At 37.0% G+C, this 25,241-nt stretch overlaps 1 protein-coding gene across 3 annotated transcripts in view; it reads right to left on the bottom strand.

Moving 5' to 3' along the window:
* Nucleotides 1-1,684: 1,684 nt before the first annotated feature.
* LOC148030003 (uncharacterized) overlaps nt 1,685-25,241 on the bottom strand; it is a 118,677-nt gene continuing 95,120 nt past the window's right edge. Inside the window, exons 3-7 of one of the 3 annotated variants that reach the window (XM_087687188.1) lie at nt 3,139-3,200; nt 2,822-2,921; nt 2,682-2,723; nt 2,415-2,456; nt 1,693-2,303 (exon numbers count right to left, since the gene is read on the bottom strand). In XM_087687188.1, coding sequence (XP_087543314.1) covers nt 2,124-2,303; nt 2,415-2,456; nt 2,682-2,723; nt 2,822-2,921; nt 3,139-3,200 — 426 coding nt within the window. In that variant the 3' untranslated portion in view covers nt 1,693-2,123. Of the gene's footprint in view, nt 2,304-2,414; nt 2,457-2,681; nt 2,724-2,821; nt 2,922-3,138; nt 3,201-25,241 lie in introns of all 3 variants that reach the window. The other 2 variants (XM_087687191.1, XM_087687189.1) reach the window with 2 other exon arrangements.

Raw genomic sequence — 25,241 nt, 5'->3', positions numbered from 1 at the left:
AAATTCAAATGGGAAAAAAACCACAAGAAGAAAAACTAATCAAATAGATTCAAGGTTAATAGGAAATATAGGAATCCCTCAAAGGCCCAATTTCTATGCTCCTCTTTCACTTTGCATTTCTACAAACTATAATGACAAATTTTAGCTCTCTATTCACATGTATAGTAACACATATTTAATTTCCAATGATATTAACCTGTCATTGGACCATTAAATTAGTAAGAGACATTGAATCTTTGGAAAAATAAATTATAGTCAATAGAAATAAAGTGATATGAAAGTTGCATGTGCACATCGTACCATTTAACCCCATTAAAATTTGAATAAAACCAATGCCCTTGCCACATTTTAAAGCTTGATGAACAATGTCTTACAAGGGCTTCTCTTCAAGTTTTTCTTGGAAGTGTTTGATGATATCCTCACTAATTAGAAAGAAAGGAGGAGCATTTGACACATGTAACAAGATTGTTTTTGAATCATTTGAAAGCACCAACTGTTTGCCAAGAAAAGCAAGGCGTTCTTTCATACAAAGTAGAGTACTTTGGTACACCTTGTGAGTGAAAGAGAAATTAAGAATAACTTAATGAAGGTTAAATGATAGAAGAGTATGTATGTGGTGGTGAAAAGCCCCACAAAAGCAACCCACTTCATTCCAACAAAAACTCAATACATAGTGTCCTAAGTTGTAAGTGAAGTTATGGTTCATCTATTCAAGTGCGATTACTTACCTCAAGTCATCATTCAAGATAGGGACTCCAAGTTAGTGAGCAATTTTTCACAAGGATTACTTAACCCTATGGTGGATACCAAGATTCCCTCTTTAACCACATATCATAATCAAATTTATGGTTTATTTATTAGAGTCACGAAGTTGTTGTAAACATATTTGTAACACATTGTTCTGCTATTTAGAATTCATGGATTTATGGCTTCACTTGGTTAATTTTGTGTATCTTAGTACTAATTATGCTAGTATTGGAGTTTTCCCTTTTAGTTAAATTTATAGCTGTAAAGTTTCCCTTTCCATCACTATGTTTCATGAAAAAATCAACCCTTATGTTCTAATCACTATATTTCATGAGAAGATCAACCCTCGTGGAAAGGATGAGAAGATAAACCCATGTGCAAAATCAACTTTAAGAATGATTAAGACCAAATGAAATTGTATGCGAATGAGAGGAAAAGACCTCTAGAATTCAAGGATGGAGATTTAATACTTATCTAACTACCAAAATCTAGGCATGCATGAATACCTTTAATGTGCCCTTTTATTTGAAGAGCACTCGAATTAGAAGGTTTGTTTTACTAGATTATACTATTTGTCAGTTCTCTAGTTTTAGTTGCTTTGAATTTTTAATTCATGATAGACTTGAGCAACTTACATGGGCCAAAAGTACATGAATATAGATTTATTTTGAGGTATTATCCTCCTCATTTGATTCACCTATTCAAACTTTATATCAACCATCCTCATTCAAGAGTTTCATCCTTTAGTATGACCTCTCAAGTTAGAGGTTTTATTTTACTACATCTATTCTTTGTCGATTTTTTATTTTGAGTTTCTCTAAATTCTAAATTCATGAAAGAGTTTAGCAACTTACATGGGGTACAAAGTCATGAAAAGATGTTTATTTAAAGCTATCAAGCTTCTCATTAGATTCATCCAATCACAAAGAATACTAATTTTTTGCATAGCAAGGTCTATAGTGGGCTTCATGTACCCAATTTTACATGAGGTCATACTTGAACAAGATCTATCAAGATAGCACGTTCATACTTCCACGTAAAAGGATGTATGGTACTTGTTTTCACTTAGCACATGAATACATTGAGGCCTCTTCATCTATTTTTCCCATCTTTTACTTCTTTTTGAGTTTCTACAATTTTCACATCTAGTTCTCTATTCTCTTTTTCTATACAAGTCTATGCTAATAAAGTAACAATAATTTATTGGTACTAGGAAATACTTACAATAGAATTATAAAAAAAAGGTTTTTTGTCTCACATGATAAGTATGGGACTCTCATGCTAATCATATTGTGAAAATACTGGATGAAACTCTCATGCTAATCATATTATAAGAATCTAGAATGAGTTGGTCGTTACATAGTAGTTAATGATAATTAAAATCTTGTGAAATGACCCAAATGAAGGGTTGTTTCAGGTACGGTGGAGCTTGATTCATTATGTGCTAGAGAGCTTGAATTTTTCCCTAATGCAATCTTGTTGGGGCTTGAGCAATCTTGTATATTTGAATAGCTCAAGGCCATCACGCTGTGTGATTTCATGGACAAATTTGCAAGCTATCAAAAGTCACAAATCACATTAAAATATATTCCCCATGGCTATTACCATCACAAAATCAAATAATGATGGACTGAATTCACACAAAGAAAGGTTTTCCATTGTCTTACCATGCATCTAAGAAGCTCATTTTCTTGAGAAACAACACGATCCTGCATGAGGAAAGATACTAAATAATCATCAAGTGTAGGTGACCCACCCCTTTTAAATTTTTTGTGGCCAATAATACACAAGAGTTATCATCAACCTACATTTTTCTTTCTTGCTTTCTAATTCTAATATAGATTAAAGATGCTCCAAGTAAGCATAATAATACCTCATTATTATAATTATTTACTCTCTCATTAAGTGACTAATAAGAAAAGATCAAAACTTACCTTTTCATAGAATTGATGAAAATGTTCAACAAGCATTTCTATCTGTTGCAATAATGATACAAAAATTATATCCAAATCTTAGGGGCACAATTGGCTTTGCAATTAAAAAACAATGGTCATAGAAGCAAGCTTTGACTCACCTTCCTTGATTTTATTCTATTAAGGCTAGTTTCAAGCTGATCTTCGAGTGTTTGCAAATCCATGATTTGCATGCATCCCAAGTTTTCTCCAAGCATGTGTCTTTATATGTTTTAATAGAAGACAAGTTTTAAATAATTATCACACATACCCCTACTAGAAAACACTACTTCTAGGAAATATATTTGATAACATATTATACATGAGCACTAATTCCAAAGAAAAAAATTCTATAATATATTATGCATGTTTATCATCATGAAATTATTTTCAATATTAAATTAGAATGTGGAAGTATCACAACCACCACAACTCTAACCTGTTCCTCTGTTCCTGTAATGTTGCTTCAACTTTTAGTCGAGAAACTTCACGCCTCCAATACTGCAGATTAGATCATACATTAAGAACTTGATTGAGAAATTTTAAGCATTAAGGGAGTCTTTTTAATTGTGTATCAAAAGACTTCGCTTCATTAGTAACTTAACTTGATAGTCATCTAAAGTTTTTTTGAAAATGCATCTTGTACATGATAGATACATATACATTTTAAATATTTGGGGAAACTTCTCATTTACAATTATCTTATAAAGGATAGTACCATGATGGTTTACCTTCAAAATTTTGCAACTCATTAATGTTCATTTTACAATGGAAAATAGGATAATATTCTTAATGTGAATGAAATTGTAACATGCAACAACCCTTGGAGCTATTTTAAAATATCTTAACTTTGTATTTGTACTAGAAGCTACAATTCAAGTAATCTATTCATTTTAGTTGTGAATTTTCATTGTATTTTTTTTCATCTTAAGCTTTTTTAAGATTTCTCTTTTTTCTTGCAGAAATCACAAATGATCAGTAAGCCATCCCTATCTTTTATGAGGTTAGTATGCATCAATTTGGTTAAGGTCATGATTTATTATACCTCTATGCACTTTAGCCATGTACAATATAATGCATTTGGGTTTTTCGACCTCATGTAGTATTTTAGATCTAAAGGCATAGTTCTATCATTGAGCATCAAACCCAAGATCATGTAAATGCTATGTTGATAAACTCAGACCCCTTGTAGTAAGAGCGGTATTTCCCTAAAGACTTCGATGTGTTTCTAGTGTCTCATACTAATCAAGCTAGCATTGATGCCCATTAAGTAAACAAGGTTGCTAGCACAACACGTGTTAGGAAAATTTATCATAGAACATGAAAATTACTAAATCATGTTTTAAGTTGGTATTTCTATGTAATAAGTCTTTCATCCAATATGTTAGACATCAGTTGTTAGTTTCAAGGACCTTTTATGCCCTTATTATCAAAATAGTTTTTGTTCCATGCAAAATGATGGTGCATGAAACATTTTTGATCATGTGGCAATCTACCTCTTCTAGAGGTAAGTTGTAGTTAACCATTGCCTAATATCATGCTTAATGTAGTCTCAATTATTTATTCTTCCATGATCCCAACATATTGATAGAGCAGATGTTAATGATATCAAGCTGGATCAAAAGTGAGAGTCATCAATCCCATGGGAACTCTTCTCATGAATCCATTGGAACCAATTTTCCAAATCTATAGAACACAAACAATCAACAAAAATAATGAATCCATTTTATCGAACCCATATGACGTAAACAAAAGAAAGTAATTTGACCCAAAACAAGGATATTTTGACCAACAAGAATAAGTGGACGTGGCTTTAGTAGTAGTCTTGTAATTTGTGGCAAAAGTTTCTGCAAGCCACTTTAGTGGCTCAGGTTATGGAAGCCACTTTAGTGGTTGAGGTAATGGTTTCATCAGCTTACTCTTCTATTTGTGCTTGTGTTTGTAGTGGGGGGACTTGGTTCACGCGACTCTTCCTCCTCATCATAGTCTTGCTCAAAGTCCGGCCCCTCTTTGTGTATTGGCTCTCTTGGCTCCTTAAGGGGAGGATTTGCTTACTGGTATTGCTCCCCAAACCCTAGCAATTCAAGTTCCTACATGGATAATCCAACCATGATGAAATGAGCTCTTTGTTCCCCTACACCTAAGTTGGTGCTAGGTTTGGATGCCTTAGCATGGAGTCCATGTTTAAGTGCTCTCCTTGCCAACTCTAATTTCCTTTTGAGTTCATTAATCATCTCTTCCTCTCTTGTTTGGGTGACATTTAGTACTGTGTTCAAGAAGGAATTTTGCTACAAAAGCATCCTTGTCCACAACTTCAGCTTTGCTTTCTGGCATAATGTGTTCATTCTCTAAATGTACCAGGTGGTAAGCTAAATCTTTAATCCTATCATCATGGTATTGTGCAAGGGTAGTGATTACTTACTCTTGCTCTTGCCATAATGTACTCATTTATTTGTTCTCTCAGTTTTGGCACACTTTCTATTGTTTCAGCCACTCTTGATTGGAGAGTGTCTCCTGCAACTTGTTTTGAAGCTTCACCATCTTTTTCCTTGCTTCTTGCTCACCTTGTGCCTTTGTCTCTTGTAGTTCTTTGGATAGCTGTTCTCTTTGTTTCTTTAAGCCATTGACCTCTTCCTCAAAGTGTCTCCTATCCTTGAGATGTGAGAGTGCATTGTTTCTCTAAAGCAATGCAATTCTCCCTTTATTCATCATACAAGTCTTATTGACTTTATTCACCATGCCTTGCCTTTAAGGGCTCTTTTAATGCAATTACTTCCTTGGTTATTATGGTCGTCTACCTTTTTTTTTCTAGTCGATAGTTTGTAAAGGCGAGGTAAAGGCATTTCTTTCTTTGTCTAGCTCAGCAAGTGTGGCCTTTCTTTCTTCATTCATCTTGTCATGTTGGCTGTGAAGTTCTTTCACTAGCTCATTATACTCTTCTATGTTGTGCATTGCTGAGGGTAACAAAGTAGTGGATACTTGAAGGTGGGGTATCTTTGACCCTTGGTGTGATTCCACATAAGCTATTCCTAGCCTTTTGATTCCTACAAGTGGAGCTCCTTCACTCGGTGTAGGTACAAGTTGTTGCACTTTGCTTATGAGATACTGCACCCAAGCCATAATGTTACTTTCATTGACTGTCCTTTTGTGGTTCCTTGCATTGAAGTGGCCGTGCTGACCATGACTATTGGAGGTGGGTGTAGGGGAGCCTTTCCCTTGCCAATTACCACAAGCCTTTGTTCCGTCCCTTTTGGTGGTAGCACTTTTTCTAGGTAATGTCTCCATGATTTGGGATTTGCATGGCTAGCTCTTCAAATCGAGAAAATTGCTATATAGATCTTTTAATAGCAAGAGCTAGCTACTCATCCTCCTGTCTTCTCAACCTTTCTTCCTCTTTCTCTTGTTTCTTTTTACATTCTCCTTCAAATCTTTTTGACTCCTCTTCCAGTCTCCGCAAGCGCTCATCTTCTTCCTCCCGTTCTTTTTGTATTTTTCTTACAGTCTTCTTGATTCTTATTGGGTAGCTTTTGGGTCTTTGCCCCCTTCTACTATGGCTTCGATCTTTTTGCTTGGTATTCTCGACATGATTCTTCTTTCTCCATAGCTTGATGGCAGAGGGCCCCACTCCCCTCGTTCACTAACTATCCTCTCGCTTGAAGTTTCTTTTTGTTGAGTTTGGTAGTTGGCTTTTCTCTTCTTAACAACTTGTTCTGTCTTCTCCTAGTGAACTCTATTGAGTTTTTCTTCCTACAAATTTCCTATTTAGAATAAAGCAAGAGGGCTCATTGGAGTGGGAGAGGGATGCTCTTCTTAGATTGGTGATTATTTAGGGATATCCTCCACTACTTCTCTTTCCACCTCCCCTATGGCTTCCTGTATAATGGCAGTCATCACCCCTCCGAACCATATGGTCGATACCTTGGATGCAAGTTTTTTTCTCTCCGACTACATTGTTTATCTACAGACTCTCCTCTTCTTGTCCTTGGAGTTGTCGCTAGCATCTTTACCGATGCTTGAATTGTTTTTTGGACATAAGCATTCTAGTTTACCTCATCGAGTATATTTGCTGCAACCCTTTCAAGTAAGGGAACTCTTATTTTGTTCATAAGGATGTTATATCTTTGATTTGAGAAGAGAGTGTAGACCATCTTCACTTGTAGTCTGAGAGTGGGCTTGGGAATATCAGACAAGTTGATTTTGTCATTTGTGTAAAATTTCTTCTTATCCATTCCTAACATCCCATAGACATCTCTCTTCGGCCTCTTTTTTGGCTTCTCCACTAACCAAAAGGCCTTCTCCATGGCCTCCAGGCTAAGTTTGACTTCCACCCTCCTAGTGGCATCTCTTTCTCTATTTGTCATTGTGCCACTATTCTTTTGGACATCAAAAGTTTTCAAAAATTTGGTGCATTTGCTATGATCTATGTCCTGGCCCAACTTCTCTAGGTACTTAGGAAGATTGCATTGTTCTATTATTTTTCTGACTGATTCTTCCAATGTCACCATCTCCTCCAAGTTATAGATACTGCGATATTTCTGTTGGTTGAAGATGCCTATTTGACTAGCTAAGCCATATTTTTTGTGTTCTTCCTTGAGAATGGGAGCTTGTTAGTCTTATCTTACTACCCTAGCTTTTGGGTTTTGTCATTACACAACATCATACAATGAGTTCACTTTGAAGTTCAACTCCTATTTCAATTTTGCATTCACCTTCCACTTTGCCCTTTCCCTCTTGGAAATGATGAAAATCCTTCCTATAGGATTGTGGAAGTAAGTATGTAAGGACCTTCAGTGTCCTTGGTGTGCCTCACTATTTCAAGAGCTAGTTGTAAAAGGTTGGGTTATACTCTAATGTTGCATGATAGTCCAAATCCTATGGAGGAATGCTCACATATGTGATATAAGTTAATATGTTAGTCAAGAGGTCACTTGAGTTGATTTGGCTTACAATGTTGATTTTCTCTATTGATATCCTATTCAAGTATGGATGTAGTATAATGTTGTCTTCTAATGGTCGATTTCTTATCACTCTTAAAACTCTAAAGGAAGTTGGCACCGCATATATTTGGTCATACTTGGAAGTCTTGATGGCACACTATCGTGCCACTATATGGACAGAGTGTGAAAAAACATTGAATGCATCATCATTTGGCTTTCTTATTAATATAGAGAGTCAATGTCATCTTAGTCATTAGTGATACTGTTCTTAGTATGGATGGTTCAAAAATACTAGGCCTCTGACAAAGCATCCGAAACAATTTTCACCTATAAAGAATTACATCTAATATCCTATAAAGGCATATCCTCAAGCTCATGAACTATCTTAGAAATGATAACTATATCCTACAAATCATGTGCATCCAACACTTCACTCATCTCCGTTTCAGTCCGCATTAGGTAAAATATAAGCTTCATAAACCTCTTAAGATGCATCAAGAAAATATACATGTGCAATGGTTGACTCTTCCACTATAGGATCTTCCAAGGTATCTGTAGCTGTCTCAATATCAGATTATAACTTATATCCTAGTTAATTGTCCTCTTGCTTGCTATCTTGTTTTTGCTCTTGCCCAACCTCTTCCATAACATGCTGGGGAGGTGGTTGATTTGTAGCTTTAGGATGATCCACACTACTTCTTGTCACTCTCTTAGATATCATGGTATTCTCTTCATCTCTCTTTTGTTTCTCTTCCACAAGTACATCCATATTTTGTACTTTTGCTAAATATACATCCACTGAATAATATGCATTTACCGGTGATTCCGAGCTAGTTATGTCACAAACGTCTTGCCCTACATGAGATATTTTACTATTAATAACTTTTCTCTTTTGAGCTGCATACAAAGCATGTGTCCATATTGTAGCCTTCGCACCAATTGTCACTTGGCCAAGCATTCTATCCAACTATAGACCAAAAGTAGAAGCATGCACAATCGCATAATAATTTTGGATAGTCATATCTTCTAACAACTTTTACATACCTCCCTTTCCAAAATTTTAAGCAAGAGGCAATCCTGTTTCTTGTGCATGGATATTGCCATCTTTCCAAAAGATGAGCTGTCGTACCAAGGCTCTTGATAACCAGCACAATCCTTCCTTTCATGCTGCAAACTATCACACCACATAAATCTTTTCCCTGGTTTAGGGGCTGCTACCCATTCACTTTCCTCTTGTCCTTTCTCATCCAATTTTGCAACCTTCAACTATAGATTCTTCATGCCTTTGACTAATTCATCTAATATATCTTCCTCCTAACATTGGGAAGAGTAGATGCAGTCATAGGGTTAGCCACGACGTGGCTAGTTTAATAGATATATAAACTTTTTTGCTTGTACCAGTGGGCAAGCTAGATACATGCAATCCTTCTCTTCTTCTATGATTTTCACCAGTGCAGTAGCAGCTTCCTTAACATATCTTTACTCTATTTTAAGCCCTATCTCTGTAGTTTGATCCTCTAACAAATCATCAAGCTTCTCTCCAAACTCAGGATTTGCTACTTGTAGAAACAATTCAAATTTTTGACTTGCAAGAGCTTGCTATTCTGCAAGATCTAACTGCTCAAACCAACTTTTAAATTCTGTTAATAAATTTGTAGAGCCATAAAACCCTTATTAGCTTGTAGAACCCACTCTTTGAAAGTCTTTCGAGTAATCAAATTGGTGTCTTCAATGTAAAATTCTTCCCTAAGTGTCTTCCTGAAAGCTACCCAGTTAGCACAATTAGCATCCTGCATGTATAATTCAGTAACTCTGGCTTTTAATTCATATACATTGACTCATACAAAATACCGGCTTTAGCAAGTTGAGCCACCCCAAAGAACTCCTTCTTTCAAGCATAGGTATGAAAATATGCAAATACATTTCCACTACAAGGATATGAGGTAATTTGGTTTGAGAAAAAATATATACTCTAAGAAAAAAAAAGTGCACGAAACCTCAGTGTGGCATTTTTCCACAAAGAGTTTGAGAGATAGCGAAAGAGAGAGCAAAAGGGATCGTGGCTTTGGGAGGTAGAGGGAGAGGAAGAGAGAAAGAGAGAGAAGGAGAGCTTCTCATCGCCACTGCCATCATTTGCGAAGAAGAGGAGGAAGTGCACAAAGGAAGAAGAGGGGCCGTCGGCGAAGAGGAGACAAAGAATCCATCCTTGGGCCTTTATGGTGAGTACATTGCGCTTCCTCTTGGCTTGTTCTTGTTCTTTCTTCTTTTCTTTTGTTTGTTTTTCTTGAGAATGAGGTGTATTGAGGGAGAAAGAGAGGAAATGAGAGAGAGAGAGAGAAGAAGAAAGGAAAGGGAAGAGAGAGAGAGAAAGAGAGAGAGAGAGAGAGAGAGAGAGAGAGAGAAAGAAAGAGAGAATAAACATGAAAGATAACAAAGAAAGAGAGTGAGAGGGGGAGGGTGAGAGGAGAATGAGTGAGAAAACACGAGGGGGTGGAGAGAAATAAAGAGAGGGGCAACAAAGAAAGAGAAGAGGGAGACAACATAAAAGGAAGAGCACAAAGAGAGGTGGATAAATTGTGTTAGGTTAGTTAGAAAACTAAAGCTACTCTTCGAGGGAAGGGAGTGTTTAAATTGCCCATGGATTTTTTATACAGCAAAGTGGTCTTGGCTAGCCAAGAGAATTCAATTAAAAATTTGAAATGCTAGATTAGATCAAGTTAGGAATGATCGAATGTCAACTATCCTAGTGTGTCATCCTAGATCCACCAATCAATGTTATTTTAGGGAGACCTAAGTTGAGACTACACCTTATTAATAAAGTGGTTGATGCATATTACTTCCCTCATTTCTCACTCTCTTTAAACCAATGCAATGTTCTAGTCAAGTTTGAGAGATGATAGCAAAGTCCATTAAAAATCTAAAATGCTAAATTAGGTCAATTTAGGAATGATCGAATGTCAACTTTCCTAGTGTGTCATCCTAGATCCACAAATAAATGTTATTTTAGGGGGACTTGAATTGAGATTATACCTTATTAATAAAGTGGTTGATGCATATTACTCCCCTCATTTCTCATCTCTTTAAACCAATGCAATGTTCTACTTAAGTTTGAGAGATGATAGCAAAGTAGCTATCTTAAGCTAATATTAGATAACCATGAAAGGAGACTTTAGTCACGATTAAGGCTTGCTTTAGATTGATCCTTGTGGGGTTGAGGTGGAACTTTCCCTACAAGGTAGACTTAAGTAGTTTGAGATAATGCAGTTTGATTATTACAAGGGAGCTTTGAGCGGAACTTATATTGATTACCTCTTGATAAATTTGTGCCATTCGTATTTGGTGGATAGACATGTTACAAATATAGATATGCACCTAGATATGACTATAGTCTCTAGATTTGCAAGGCCATGCACTCTCTAGAATTTGGATGAAAAGGAATCAATTTGTGCACATCTTAGATTGACTTTATGATCTTTCTACATTATGAAAGGTGTTGGATATAGAATAGCATATATTGCTTTATCAATGCCGATCATCTTCCCTATATTAGAACCAACCTTAAGTAGATATAGTGGATAGAAAATTTAAAAGTTTTTTAATGTTTATTTTGAAGAAATATATGGTTAACCATCTATTAATGTATCTAATTTCCATGTATCTAAAGTTGTTATGTGTTGTAAACTAAGACGTTTCAGTTTGACGTTAATTTTTTTGAGTTATAATAGAAGAAATCCCTTCTCAAACTTATTAAAAAAGAAAAAGAGAATGAGAAAAAAAACAAGTTGGTTGTTGTAACATAAACAAAATGGAAAACGATGATAGTCGTGATGTTCAAGATCGCAAGGCGTATCTTAATCAGTGTGTCCAGTGTTGCTTGCCTATAGAACACGTATGATGCTTCAGTGAGTTCCAATTGGAGATAATTGATTAGGTGATCTCAGACTTTGAGCAAATGGTAAGAAAAATGTGTATCAATTATGCCTTATATTCACAAACTAATTGAATATCATATACAAAAATATTAGACGTGGTCATAAAATTTATACAGGGAGGTGACGTCTCATCCCAAGGAGGAATGCACCTATTGTGGCCTGTTAGAAGAGTTCGTGGGCATGGGATGGATGGAGTGCCTAAGCCAATCCACCACTTGGAAGGCATAACCCAGTCTATACTGTCAATACTAGAGAAGACAAGTAGCCTTTTGGATTTTTCTCCAATCTTTGAGTCTGAGATGGAGGCAATGATCAATGCATTGATGCCCATGGATGCTGAGACATTTGTTCCACTAAGAGAAAAAGTATCCATACCATTATAGGATGGGTATGTGCCAAGTATCTTACCTGTAGATGTGCTTGCACTCCTAAGTGTGCAAGCAACATACGGGTGGAGCAATGTGATAGTGACCGAGTTGTTCAGGTACATTCTAGGTACGCTTTGTTGATTTCTTTTACATACCATTATTTTTAAAAAATGTGTTTTTTCAAGGAGTTTTATGATTTACTTTTAGGTTGCTAAAGTATCATATATTACCACTTGGAAATACCATGCCTGAGTCTCGTGATGATGCATGATATATTTTATGAAAGCTTGGCATGGACTACAACAACATCCATACATTTGTAAACAATTGTGTGCTGTTTTGAGGAGAGCACAGGACTATGGAGACATGTTCAAAGTGTGGTGCTCATAGGTATCGACAAGACTTGCAAGGGCAAACCATACCTTAGAAAGTTCTTAGACACTTTCCATGTATCACCCGTATACGCCACATGTTTTGTACGTCGGGCATGGCGAGCTTGACAACATGGCATGTGTAGAATAGATCCACAGATGGAGTCCAACGAATATCAATGGATTCATGAGCATGGAGCCACATTGACTCTACCTTTCTAGGCTTTGCACGAGAGCCAATGAATCTTTGGCTCGGTCTTGCTATGGAGGGCGTGAACCCATTCGGTCTCTGCTCAACTTCTTACGGTGTGTGGCATTTAGTCCTTGTTAACTACAATATCCCACCAAAGAAAGGACACCAAATCCTTAGCGTACTTATTCTTGGTCGCTACAAAGTCAAGAATATGAACGTCTATTTCCTCTATCCATTAGTCGATGAGCTTAAGATTTTGTGGGAGGAGGGGGTTATCATGGAAGATATGAGCAATCACAATGGTCGACAGTTGCAAATATATGAGCCATTCTCATGTGAACCATGCATGAGAAGGGTTGTGTTCTCATTGGTTATATCTATCATACCTCATTCAAGTTTGTGTTCACTAAATAGGGGAAGCTATAGGGTGTAATCTTAACTTTGGTCCCCTAAAATGGTATTGCTTGAGATCTAAGACAATACTCTAACCAGTGAGGTATTCGACCTTTTCCAAATCCTAGTGCTTTGTAATCTTAACTTTGGTCCCCTAAAATGGTATTGCTTGAGATCTAAGACAATACTCTAACCAGTGAGGTATTCGACCTTTTCCAAATCCTAGTGCTTTGAAGGAAAACTCTCGGCTCATTGAGACCAGCCATTTGTAGGACAGACCCATTATCATGACACTGCACATCCACTTGCAAAAAATCTTGGAGGATGGATGTATGACAATTGTTTAGTGGTGTCAAAGTCAATTCAAATCAATTTGTTTTGGGCTACATAGCATATTGGATTATACAACTATTCTATACTTGAATAACTTTCTATTAGTTAAGGTAAATAAGGATTCAAGTCATGGATCTTGTAATGCGATGATAAGAGTCCAGAAGGTGCGTGAAGGGTGCAAATTACATGATTATTGAGTATGTTCCAAGTTCAGCGTGGCTTTAGATGCTTTTTGGCTATGTGTTTCTAAATGCTTTTACATAGATGATGGGAAAGCTTCAATCTGAAGAAGCACAAGGGGTTCTCGGATTGGTCAACCTCCTTGTGGCGAGACATGCTGATGCGGAGGATATGAAGTTGTTCTTAAATCACCTTGAAGGACACAAGAGGATGATTATACATTATACGAACTCCATCAAATACCTTACTCTACCGAGTAGGGTTATGGGATGCTTTCTATTGTTACCTTGAAAGTCGACCTTACAATGGAACAAAATTAAAGGATTGGGAAAAGCACTTGATTTACTTTTAGGTGTGATTATGCTTTTGAGCGCTGAAGGCCCACGCAAGTTTTTTACAACAGAGAGCTACTATTAGCCTTAAAAAATATAAATATAGAAAATAAAAGCGTAGTTTTGGGGAGAAGTGGGGGGAGAGAGGGAGATCAGTGTGAACTCCCTAATAGAGAAGACTATCACCCTTGAGGTTGAGAGAGCTGACACCATCGATAACGTCAAGGGCAATAAGCTTCAGAATAATGATGGTGTCTATCTCAACCAGCGGAGGTTGAATTTTGCTGACAAGCAGCCAAAGGATAGATGCACCCTGGCTGACAATAATATTCTGAAGGAAAGCACTCTCCATCTTGTGTTGCGCTTCAGGAAAAGGCAGGCCATTGTTTTTACTCAGGGGACATGGATTAACGAGTCTGAAGATCACCACCAAATCGCAGGGTTTAACTATCGTGAAAGGAAGAAGATAGTGCTATTTTATGGGGATGAGGGAGCAGTACTACTGTTTGCGAAGAAACAGCCCTTCTTTGATAGGGTTTCTGGAGCATGAGCACATCGGCATGATGATGAAACAATGAAGGATAGCTACAGCAGAATCCAACTAAAGGAGAAGCTGAATATGAAAGGGTGGCAGACTGTAGTATAAAGGCGCCGAAACAGCATGGAAATATCCAATGATGGTGAAATGGCACTACATTAATCGATGTCAGATTGCATTAATTTGATGTCAACATTCTGAAAGCTCGCATGCTCTCTGAAGAGGTCGAATATACGTATGAAGGTGATGGTAGTTATCATACGGCGATGCAGAAACAGAAGAAAAATATGCACCAATTAGTTTCGGACAACATGTATCTAGATATTGGCATAGTCAAGCCAACAAAGGTGCATAATATCACCGTGAAGAGCCACCTAGACTGTACTTGTGGAAGGCAAAGATATAATGAAGAAGAGAATGCTTGAATAGCTACATATAAATATCCAACTTGCTTCTAATTATACAAGTCTAATCTTTTCTATTTATCTTGCTTAGAGAGAAAAACTCCAACTGTATATAAGGTACCTAGAAAGCTAGTGAGGCAGTTGGAATAGTGGTTGTAGTCGTAGTCGTATGCTTTGATCTATCTCTAGCTCTACCTCCTTCCTCCTCCCCCCCCCCGCCCGTCTCCATGCAAGAAATGGCTTGATGATGAATGTAAGGCTGCACATAGAAAGTTGAAAATCCTCCCTAAGGGATAAGAACGAAGTGAGGCAGAAAAACGATATAATGCTCTCACGTGTAAAAAGCGATGACAATATGTAGTGGCCAAAGAGCATGGAGAAAATTGCAAACCAAATGGTCAAATGTTATGGGGGATTTTACAGATGCTGACATGCTATCGTATGTTATAGAACTTTACATTCATAAAGGGGTATAGCCCATCAAATGTGATGTGCATATGCAGCCATTTAGTGCTCCATTCACTTTTGAAACATTGGAGGCAACCCTCAACAAAATGGGTAATGGAAAAGCATGTGATACTTTGCAATTGAAAATGGAGATGTTGAAATGGACAACCAAGGAGACGAGACTATTCATGTTGCATGTGATACATCATGCTTTCGCGCATGGTTTTGCCCAAGAATGGCAAGAAACCTGGATACAACCATTGTATGGCAAAAAGTAATAACAAAAGAGCTTATGGACAAGCAGGTTTTCTCCCTGGTCATAACACCATAGACCATTTGGTTACTTTACGTGTGCTTAATGGATGAGAGTCGGCTTGAGGGAGAAACCTTGTATTGATGTTTTGTGGATTTTAAGAAGGCTTTTGACATTGTGCTAAGGGTTGGCTTATGGCAACGAATGCAAGAACTAGGGGTCCCAAATGATCTATGCATGGGAATTTATAAGATATATCAAAACGAGTGGTGTGCCGCCTCTCAGGTTGCAATGGGCTGTCACAAGTATTCGAGAGTAATATGGGAGTCAAACAAGGTTACATGATCTCCCCCTACATTATTTGGTTTATGCATTGATAAGCTAGAGGAAATACTTCTCATGACTATGAATGAAGATTAAGCCAGAAGCCCACATATTGATATGTTTGCCATCTTGCTCTTACTTTATGCAGATGATGTGGTCTTCTTTACATATACTGGGGAACGTATGCAACAGTTCATGGGGATTCTTGAATGGTTTTGTCAAGATAGTGGTTTGACGATGAATGTATCAAAAACAAAGCTAATGGCTGTGTGCACCAAGCAATCAAAGACCCCACCAAAAGTACAATATGTGGGACAGTCTATAGAGGTAGTATCTACTTTCAAATACTTGGGGATGGAGAAACCTATAGACCATAGATGGTATACATGTGTGGAGCGATGATTAGCAGTAGGGAAAAGAAAATATTATCACTTTGAAAATGATTGTAGCCGTACAGATACTATGCTGAAAATACGTTGTATGATTTTTGATGCATATGTTCTACAGACGGTATTATATGTAGTGGAAGTGTGGAGGGGGAGCATCTCCTCATTTGCATGGAACGACATTGAGAAGATGCAAAAAAGCTTTTATTCGTAGATATTTGGGCATCAAAAGCACCACACCATATGTAATTATGCTTTTGGAAATTGGTTGACGGCCAATTGAGGTACATGCTCGGGGGGGTCACTCATGAATATACGTATATATAACGTGAGTTCAAAATAAGGGGTTCAGAGGTATAATGATGATCGATTTGAATCATCTCAAACCACATGATTCCCAAAAGATTACCATATTAGAAAATTTGGAAATTTCGTAAGTCTCAATTTCAAATAAGTGAAAAATATTTGATCACATGGCTAAATCTTAATCCATATTTGAAAGTGGAGTTTGGGAAGGTAGCTTATATAGCATTTAGGGTAGACTCCACCTTTAAATAAACAACAAGATTTGACCATGTGGTCAAATAATAAAGGTATTGGGGGTTCCTAAAGTACATGGAAATTCTCAAATTCTCTAATATAGTGTTAAAGCATAGACATTGGCTATATATGTCCTTCAATAAAGTACATAAAAGAAAACAAAGAAGATGCTATAAGTGGGATATCCTTCACTTGTATAGGATCTATGGATGTGCTAATTAGAAAGGATTGATGGACAGTAGTATAGATGAGGAGCATTTGAGGTGAGAGAGATGATCCAATGCAAAGCATAAGGGAGAAATAAACACACATCTACCATACATTAGGCTTGACAAAGAGGTCTCTCAATAGTAGAAAGAAGTTTTCCAAGTCATCAATGATCATCAACAAGTACATAAAAACAATAAATAAAGGAGTGTGTTAGCTGCCCAACAACAGAGAATAGGTACAACCTAGCTTGCAAATGTACCACCCAAGAGGATTGATGAACTATCTACAAAAATGCAAAGACTTAGGGGTTGCTTGCACAAAATTCAAGTTTCAATGTGCAAAGTGGTACCACCTAGCTAGTAGAATGGTCACTCATGTGTAGATGGAAACCACTAGTCTAGAAATATACCACCTAGTCTATATAAGGTCACCTAGGTGCAAAACACACATCTGTCCTAATAAACACAGTAGTAAAGGGCTCAGAATAGGCTGCTCTGCTTTGCTTGACTTCAAAGGTAAGGTCTACAATATGTGAGGATGATACTTGGCAAGTTTTATTATGCATAGTATACTCCTCTTCAAGATACTTGGCACCCACACATGACTGTGATACCATATGAGAGTGCACAATTGAAAGAGGAAAGTGAACATGAAGAGAAGCAAATAAACAGAGAATGTAGTGAAAGAAGGATTAACATGACTACAATGATTGAAGATATAAGGCTACAATTTTCATCCTAGCACATAGCTCTACACATGAGTGTGAGTGCTAGACAGTTGCAAGAGGATGAGAGAATGAGAAGGGATAGCTGATCATGAAGGATCAATGATGCATAATGAGCATGGGAGGCAATGCTATCTATATATTGGCAAAAAATGGAAAAACCCTAAAAATGACCAAATGTACCTTAAAAAAGAAATGCACAAATGTACCCTCCACATAATAAGGTATCCAAACCATATAAAATAACAAATAAACACAATGTAAAATCTCATAATGTACTTTTCTCACTTAGATTGAGGCTCACACACAGGAGATGACCACATAGGATACACATGAGTACTAATAATTATAATTCAAGCAACAAGGTAATGATGTCACGAGGCATATTCCATGGTGGATTCTGTGAGACCACGGTGGATTCCGTAAATTATATTTATTTACTGGGGCTCCTACACAAGGTGGATTTGTTGTGCGAGGAGTTAACGGGGACACCTATCCTTTTCGGATATCATGTTAATTTAATGTGCATGTGGGTGACTCCACAGTGGGTGATTCCGTAAAATACATATTTAAATTAATGGATGTTTATGAGTTTAGAGTGCACTCGTATTAAATTAAGGTTAGGACGGAGTTCCAACCTATTTATTTATTTTGTAGCTGAAGACTGCTATATATTCACTTTTTTTTATTTAATTTATTATTTTCTAACAATTGTGAATGCTTCAGTTGATGTGTAAAGTAGGGGATGGTGGCATTGGGAAGCACTGGGTGATATCGTGTATTCAAATTATCTAGAAGAAATTATCATTTTTTATGGGCACACATCTTATTATTAAAGATAAGGCGCTAATATTTATTTAGGTGCGCTTAGTTATTGAAGTGCTTGATAAATATTTATTATTTTTTATGCACATGGACGCACGGTTTAAATATTTCAATATTGGACATTGTATTCAGCCCGACTCTTGGGCCGCCCAACCGCTTTATTCATTATTTGGACAAAAAAAATACAAAAGCTAAAGAATGCTTATTGTAAAATTGGGCTATTTTTTAGCTTTGATATGAATAAATTTATAAATACATGCCTTGTGAAATGCTCACACAAGGCATGGGGGGAGATTGTATCCAATTTGTCTTTTTGCTTCATGTCGGGCAAGTCTATTCTCTTGATTTTTGAGCTTAAAGTAGAGTTTTTTTTTCTTGGAGACCTTTCGGCACTCGCTACGTATGCATCCAGTATCCAATTTGCACACTAGTGGTATCAGAGCGAAGCTGAGATCAAGGGCTTCCAATCGCTTACCATCTCGCGTGAAGGCAAAGCTCTTGGAACGAATGGGCTCTACAATCAGTCTCGCGACAATCCGTCAATATCAACGTGTTCCTAGCGATGAAGAACCCCCTGCTGTGTTGTTGGATTGCAAGGACCACTCTCAGGAAGCGGAGGACCACCCGAGAAGTCTCTTTAAAAGTCATTTATCTTCTCAGAGACAAAAACTTAAAATTTCATTAAAAATAAGCTTAAGAGCTTAACAAAAGCTTAAGCTTCACTTTTTCCTATCTAAATTTAATCGTTGATGGCGGGAGAATGAATTCATTGCAGTCGATGTCGACAAGAAGATGCCGCCGTCCTGCCACGTTGATTTCAGAGAAGTCAAGTTTTTTTTTTTAAAGTTTAAACTTTTTAAGCTTACTAAAGCTTAAAGCTTAAAGACTACTACCTTTAAATTTCTCTCCTAGCGGGCATTCGCACTGAGCTCTTCTCCAAATCAATCCTGAACTTGTTTTCAACCTCCCTACAAGCCTCTATTCACACCCATGCTGTAACAAAGATAATTTCCAGCAACAAGCAGATTGCTATACACAGTCTACACGGGCAAAGTATTTGTTGAAGAAGGATTTCATCAATTTTCGTACTCACAAAAAGAAGAAAGATCACAAAAATCCATATATTTTTTAAAAAAAGCCAAGCCTTGTAAACTTGACTTTGAGCTACACTCATCTGGTTAACAAGATTTCGAGTGTGTGAGATTGTTTGAAATTTTGCAGGATGACTGATCATAATATGGAAGATTTTATGGCCGAAGGTGATTTACCAAAACCAACGGTGGAGCAAATATTGGACCTAATTATGATGCAACTTCAAGAGGAACGAAGAGCACATCAAACTTTGCAAGCTTAACTCGATACTCTTCAATGATATACTGTCGACAAGAGGGACCGCAACCCGAAGATGTTATACGACGTACGATCGATGCAACACTCAAGCATAATCTGTCACGAAAGAAGCTAAGATAAGTAACAAAAATTTTGAATTCCGTACTTTTAATGGCCTATGTGATGGAAAGACTATTCTTGCTTTTATCAATCAGTTTGATTATTATTTCCATGAAGAACAGTATGCCGAAAAAGACAAACTCAAGTGTGTCACTAACCATTTAGTGGACAGAGCATTGTTATGGTGGACTGTTTTCCACAAAAGTATTGATTGTCCTACTACTTAGGAGGTTTTTCTAAATAATTTTTTGCAGAATTTTCTTCCACCTTAATTCACAAAAAAGCAATCAAACAGTGGGATCTTGATACCGAGAGGCATATTTCATGGTGGATTCCGTGCCACAGTGGATTCCGTGAGGTTTTACGGTGGATTCTATAAACTTTGTTGACCAGGGCTCATACACAAAGTGGATTCTTTGTGTGAGAAGTTGATGGGGATGCCTATCCTTTTCGGGCGTTTCATTAATTTAGTGTTGTCATGGGTGATTCCATAGCGGGTGATTCTGCAAAATACATATTAAATTACTAAACGTTTATGAGTTTAGAGTGTGCACTCATGATAAATTAAGGTTAGGATTGATTTCTAACCAGTTGATTTATTTATGTAGCTGAAGACTGCTAGGTATTCACTTTTGTCGTTTTAATGGTATTATTTTACTAACGATTGTGAATTCTTCAGTTGATGTGTAGAGATAGCAGCAGTAGCGGAGGAAAGCATTGGAGGATAGCGTGTATTCGAGTTATCACTTATATTTTGACGGGCGCATAACTTAGGCATGGCGCCTATATTTTGTCGCGCCTATTTATTGAGGCGTTGGATATTTATTTATTATATTGGTATGCGCATGGACGCATGATTATGATATTTGTATTTGGACATTGTATTGGGTATGCCTGACTCTTTGGGTGCCCGCTCATTAGCTTTATTTCTATCTTGTGGTAAAGCAAACTTAAAAGCCAAAAGCGTGCTATTTTGTAATTTGGGCTATTATTTGAGCTTGAAGATGATTAATATATAAAATACATGCTTTGTGGAGCGCTCATACAAGGCATGGGGGGAGATTGCACCCAATTGGTCTCTTGTTCATGTCATGCATGCTTTCTACCTTGAGTTTTGTGCAAAAAGTAGAGTTCTTTTGTTCTTGGGGACTTTTTGGCATTCACTACGCGAGCATACAACATCCGATGTGTGCACCAGTGGTATCAGAGTGAAGCTGAGATTGAGAGCTTCTAATCACTACCCATCTTGTGCGAAGGCGGAGCTCCTGGAACGATCGAGCTCTACGATCAGTCTCATCGCGAACGGTCGATACGGGTGGATTCCTGGCGGTCAAGAACCTCCATTTACAGCCCTCTGATCGCGAAGGACCGGCCTGCAACGGCAGAGGACCACTCCAACATCTTTTTCTCCAAGTCGTCTTCTCACAGTCAACAGAGATAAGCCCATATCTTTCATAAAGCTTAAAAGCTTAAGTTTAAAGCTTAGAAAGCTTAATAAGAAGCTTAGAAAGCTTCAATTTTTTAAGACGGCGGCAGGGCAATAGCATCTGTGAAATTCGACGCAAAAAACGGCCCCCCCTCCCTAAAATTCGTTGTTTACAGTAAGACTAAGCTTAAGCTTAGTCAAGCAAGTTCAAAGTCACACAAAGCTCCAAAGTTTCTCAAGTTTCATAAGTTTTGGTACTCTGCAAGTCCAGCAAGTCACCAGAAGTCAGAACTGACTTATGCCTAAAACTCCCATAAGGACTGTTCTTGCACAGAAGCACTGAACTGCAAAGTTGTTCCCTGGAAGACTCTGTTCACATACGCCGCTGAACCAGTTTCAGCACACGCAGAAGGACATACGCAGAATTTACAATGATTTCAAACCCCGCAATTGCTAAAGTTGAAGACCGTGAAAGCCAAACAAAAATCTATAAGCCTTGTACACCCGACTTTGAGCTACGCTCATCCCGCTAATTGGATTTTGAGAGTGTGAGGTCTTTTGAAGTTTTACAGGATGACGGAACAAAATATGGATGATTTAATGGCTGAAGGCGATCTTCCTGAACCTACGGTGGAACAAAAGTTGGATTTAATTATGATGCAGTTGGACGAAGAATGAAGAGCCCGGCAAGCATTGCAAGTTCAATTGGCCAATTTACAAAGATCGACTACCAACAAAGAGAAACCATAATCCGAAGATCTTATCCGACGAACCATCGATGTGACTCTCGAAGCTCAATCTATCCGCCGCAAAGAAACAAAGATAAGTAAAATAAATTTCAAATTCCGTACTTTTAATGGCACTCGGGATGGAAAGACTGTTCTTGCATTCATCAGTCAGTTTGACGATTACTTTCATGAGGAAACATACGTTGAAAAAGATAAAATCAAGTGTGTCACTAATCATTTAGTGGATAGAGTATCTCTTTGGTGGACCGTGGTTCGTAAGAGCATAGATTGTCCCACTACCTAGGAGAGTTTCAAGAAGAATTTACGCATAATTTCCTTCCTTCACAATTCCATGAAAAAGCCATAAAGCAATGGGACCTTCTTCAGCAAAGAGATCGTGAGCCTATTTCTCAGTATACCGAACGCTTTTGGAATGCTTTACTCCAACTACGCATGCTTGAAGATGTACCTGAAGCGACTCACAAGCGCAAGTATATGTCTGGATTACTTGGGCATTACTACGCTGAAGTCAATACGTTCAAGACTGAAACTCTTGAAGATGCAATTTCTTTAGCTCATGACACTGAAGACAAGCTTCGAGGAAGAGACAAGCGTCCACAACAATTTTAAGCAAATGGTAACTATGGTTCTAAGCAATTCAATTCAAATTTTAGAAGATTCAATCAAAGTCGATTTCCTTCATCATCTTTCCGTAAGTCTTGGACAAAACCACCTGCTTTGCCATCGAATACCAATCAAAACCCTAAGCCATCTTCACAGCCAAATTCTAATATTCCTAGACTTCCTGCCATTGCAAACAATGTATCTAAAGCCAAACCTATAGTGTGTTACAAATGCCATCAACCTGGACATCTAGCAGCCAATTGCCAATCGAAGAAGCCACCTGTCCATATCAATTATCTTGGACCAATGGAAGATGAAGAACATGAAGAAATGCCTGACTTTACGGAAGATGAGGATGACGTTACTACTCCTTTGGATACTTTACCAGGTATGCCAACTCCACATTCTTTGTTCACAATAAAATGTTTAGTACATGGAAAAGAAAAGATTATTTTGCATGATGATGGTAGTACACATGATTTTATTTCTACAAAGTTAATGAAAGAATTGAAATTACAAACTGTTCCTATGCATTATCGCATTAAAGCAGCATTCTTAGGCACAAGGTATAATGGAACACAAGAGGTGCATGATTTAGAAATTCAAATTGGTGAATATACTGAAAGAAGCAATTTTTTAGTTGTACCATTACAGTCCAGCAGTGATATTATCTTAGGTATGCCTTGGCGTCATCAGCATAATCCTGACATAGATTATTCCACGCATTCAATTAATATTCATTTTCAAGAAAAACACATTACATTGTATGATATGCATGCATCTAATGCTTTTCCATTGCTTACTCATACTCAAGCTAAATGTGCATTACGCAAAAGTAGTAAATCTTATCTAATTTGGGTGAATGAACTGCAAGCTAAAGAAAAATCTGACATATTCAAGACTGCATTTAGAACACAATTTGGTCATTATGAATTTTTAGTGATGTTTTTTGGATTGACTAACGCACCTGCTATATTTAGTAGAATGATAAATCGCATATTTTTGAAATACGAGCATTGTGTTATAGTATTCTTTGATGATATCTTGGTATTCAGTAAAAATGAGAAAGAACATTATGAACATCTGTCTTTGGTTTTCAAGTTATTGAAAGATAATCAATTGTATGCTAATCCGGAAAAGAGTGAGTTCTTTCAAACAGAAATTGAATATTTAGGTTATATTGTGTCATCAAAAGGTATTAAGGTTGACCCTAAGAAGATAGAAGTAATATTAAACTGGCCAATACCTAAAAATGTGCATGAGTTACGTTCTTTTCTAAGTCTTGCTAGTTTTTACAGAAAGTTTGTGCGAAATTTTTCATTACTTGCTTTGCCTTTGACTAAACTTTTAAAGAAAGGTATTGTTTATCATTGGTCTGATAATCAATAGAAATCTTTTGATTTATTGAAACATGCATTAACCCATGCTCCTGTATTACAACTACTTGATTTCAATAGACCATTCTTTTTAGTAGTTACTGATACTAGCGGATCTGGAATATGAGCCGTACTTATGCAAGATAATCATCCCATAGCCTATTCTAGTTGTAAACTGAAACCCTCGGAACTTAAATATTCCACATATGATAAAGAATTATTAGCTGTTGTAGAAGCTTTAAGACAATGGAAACATTACTTAATGGGTTCTGAGTTTATGATTAAGACTGATCAACAAAGTATTAGACATTTACTTAGTCTACCTCAAATATCTAACCGACATATCAAATGGGCAGCTTTTATTTAGAGTTTTCATCCTCTTATTCAATATCAACCAGGTAAAGAATATGTAGTAGCCGATGCATTAAGTAGAAGACCGACCATTCATAATATTTCTGTCATATCATTTGATTCTCTAGCTCCTATGAAAGATACTTATCATCAAGACATTACTTTTCATACTGATTGGAATAAATTAGTTGGAAATAACTGGATTTCTATTGATTCACTGTCTTACAATGATGGATTCATGTTTTATGAAAAGAGATTATGTGTTACAGTTCCATTTAGATCTTTTGTTTTGAATGAGATTCATTGTCCTCCATATCAAGGTCATAGAGGTATCATATCTACTTTACGTACATTAACTAAAGATTTTTATTGGCCATATATGGATACTGATGTATCTAACTTTGTTTCTGAATGTTTGGTTTGTCGAAGAGTTAAGAGACATCATGGTAAACAATATGGTTTACTTATGCCTTTATCTATTCCATCAAGACTATGGAAATACATTTCTATGGATTTTATTACTGGTTTACCTAATACTAAAGCTAACCATGATATGATTTGGACGGTAGTAGACAGGTTTAGTAAACAAATATATTTCATTCCATACAAGAAAACTTTAACAACATCTCAAGCAGCACAATTGTTTTTGAAAACTGTTTTCACTAATCATGGATTACCAAAAGTTATTATTTCTGACCGTGATTCTAGATTTTGTAACAACTTTTGGATTACTTTGTTTCCTAACCTATGAACAAAGATTGATTTTTCATCTGCATTTCATCCTGAAACTAATGGACAAACAGAAGCCACTAGCAGTAAGCACCGTTTGAAGTGATTTATGGTTATAGATTGCCGACACCTGTTGCATCTTTATCAAATAGAATTCAGAGTGCTGATG

This window comes from Lygodium microphyllum, chromosome 10 (genome assembly GCF_053477565.2).
Source record: "Lygodium microphyllum isolate KBCC chromosome 10, Lygodium_microphyllum_v1.1.10, whole genome shotgun sequence".
Taxonomy (NCBI): Eukaryota; Viridiplantae; Streptophyta; class Polypodiopsida; order Schizaeales; family Lygodiaceae; genus Lygodium; species Lygodium microphyllum.
The sequence above is the reverse complement of the archived record's forward strand: the minus strand, read 5'-3'. Positions and strand labels throughout refer to the sequence as shown.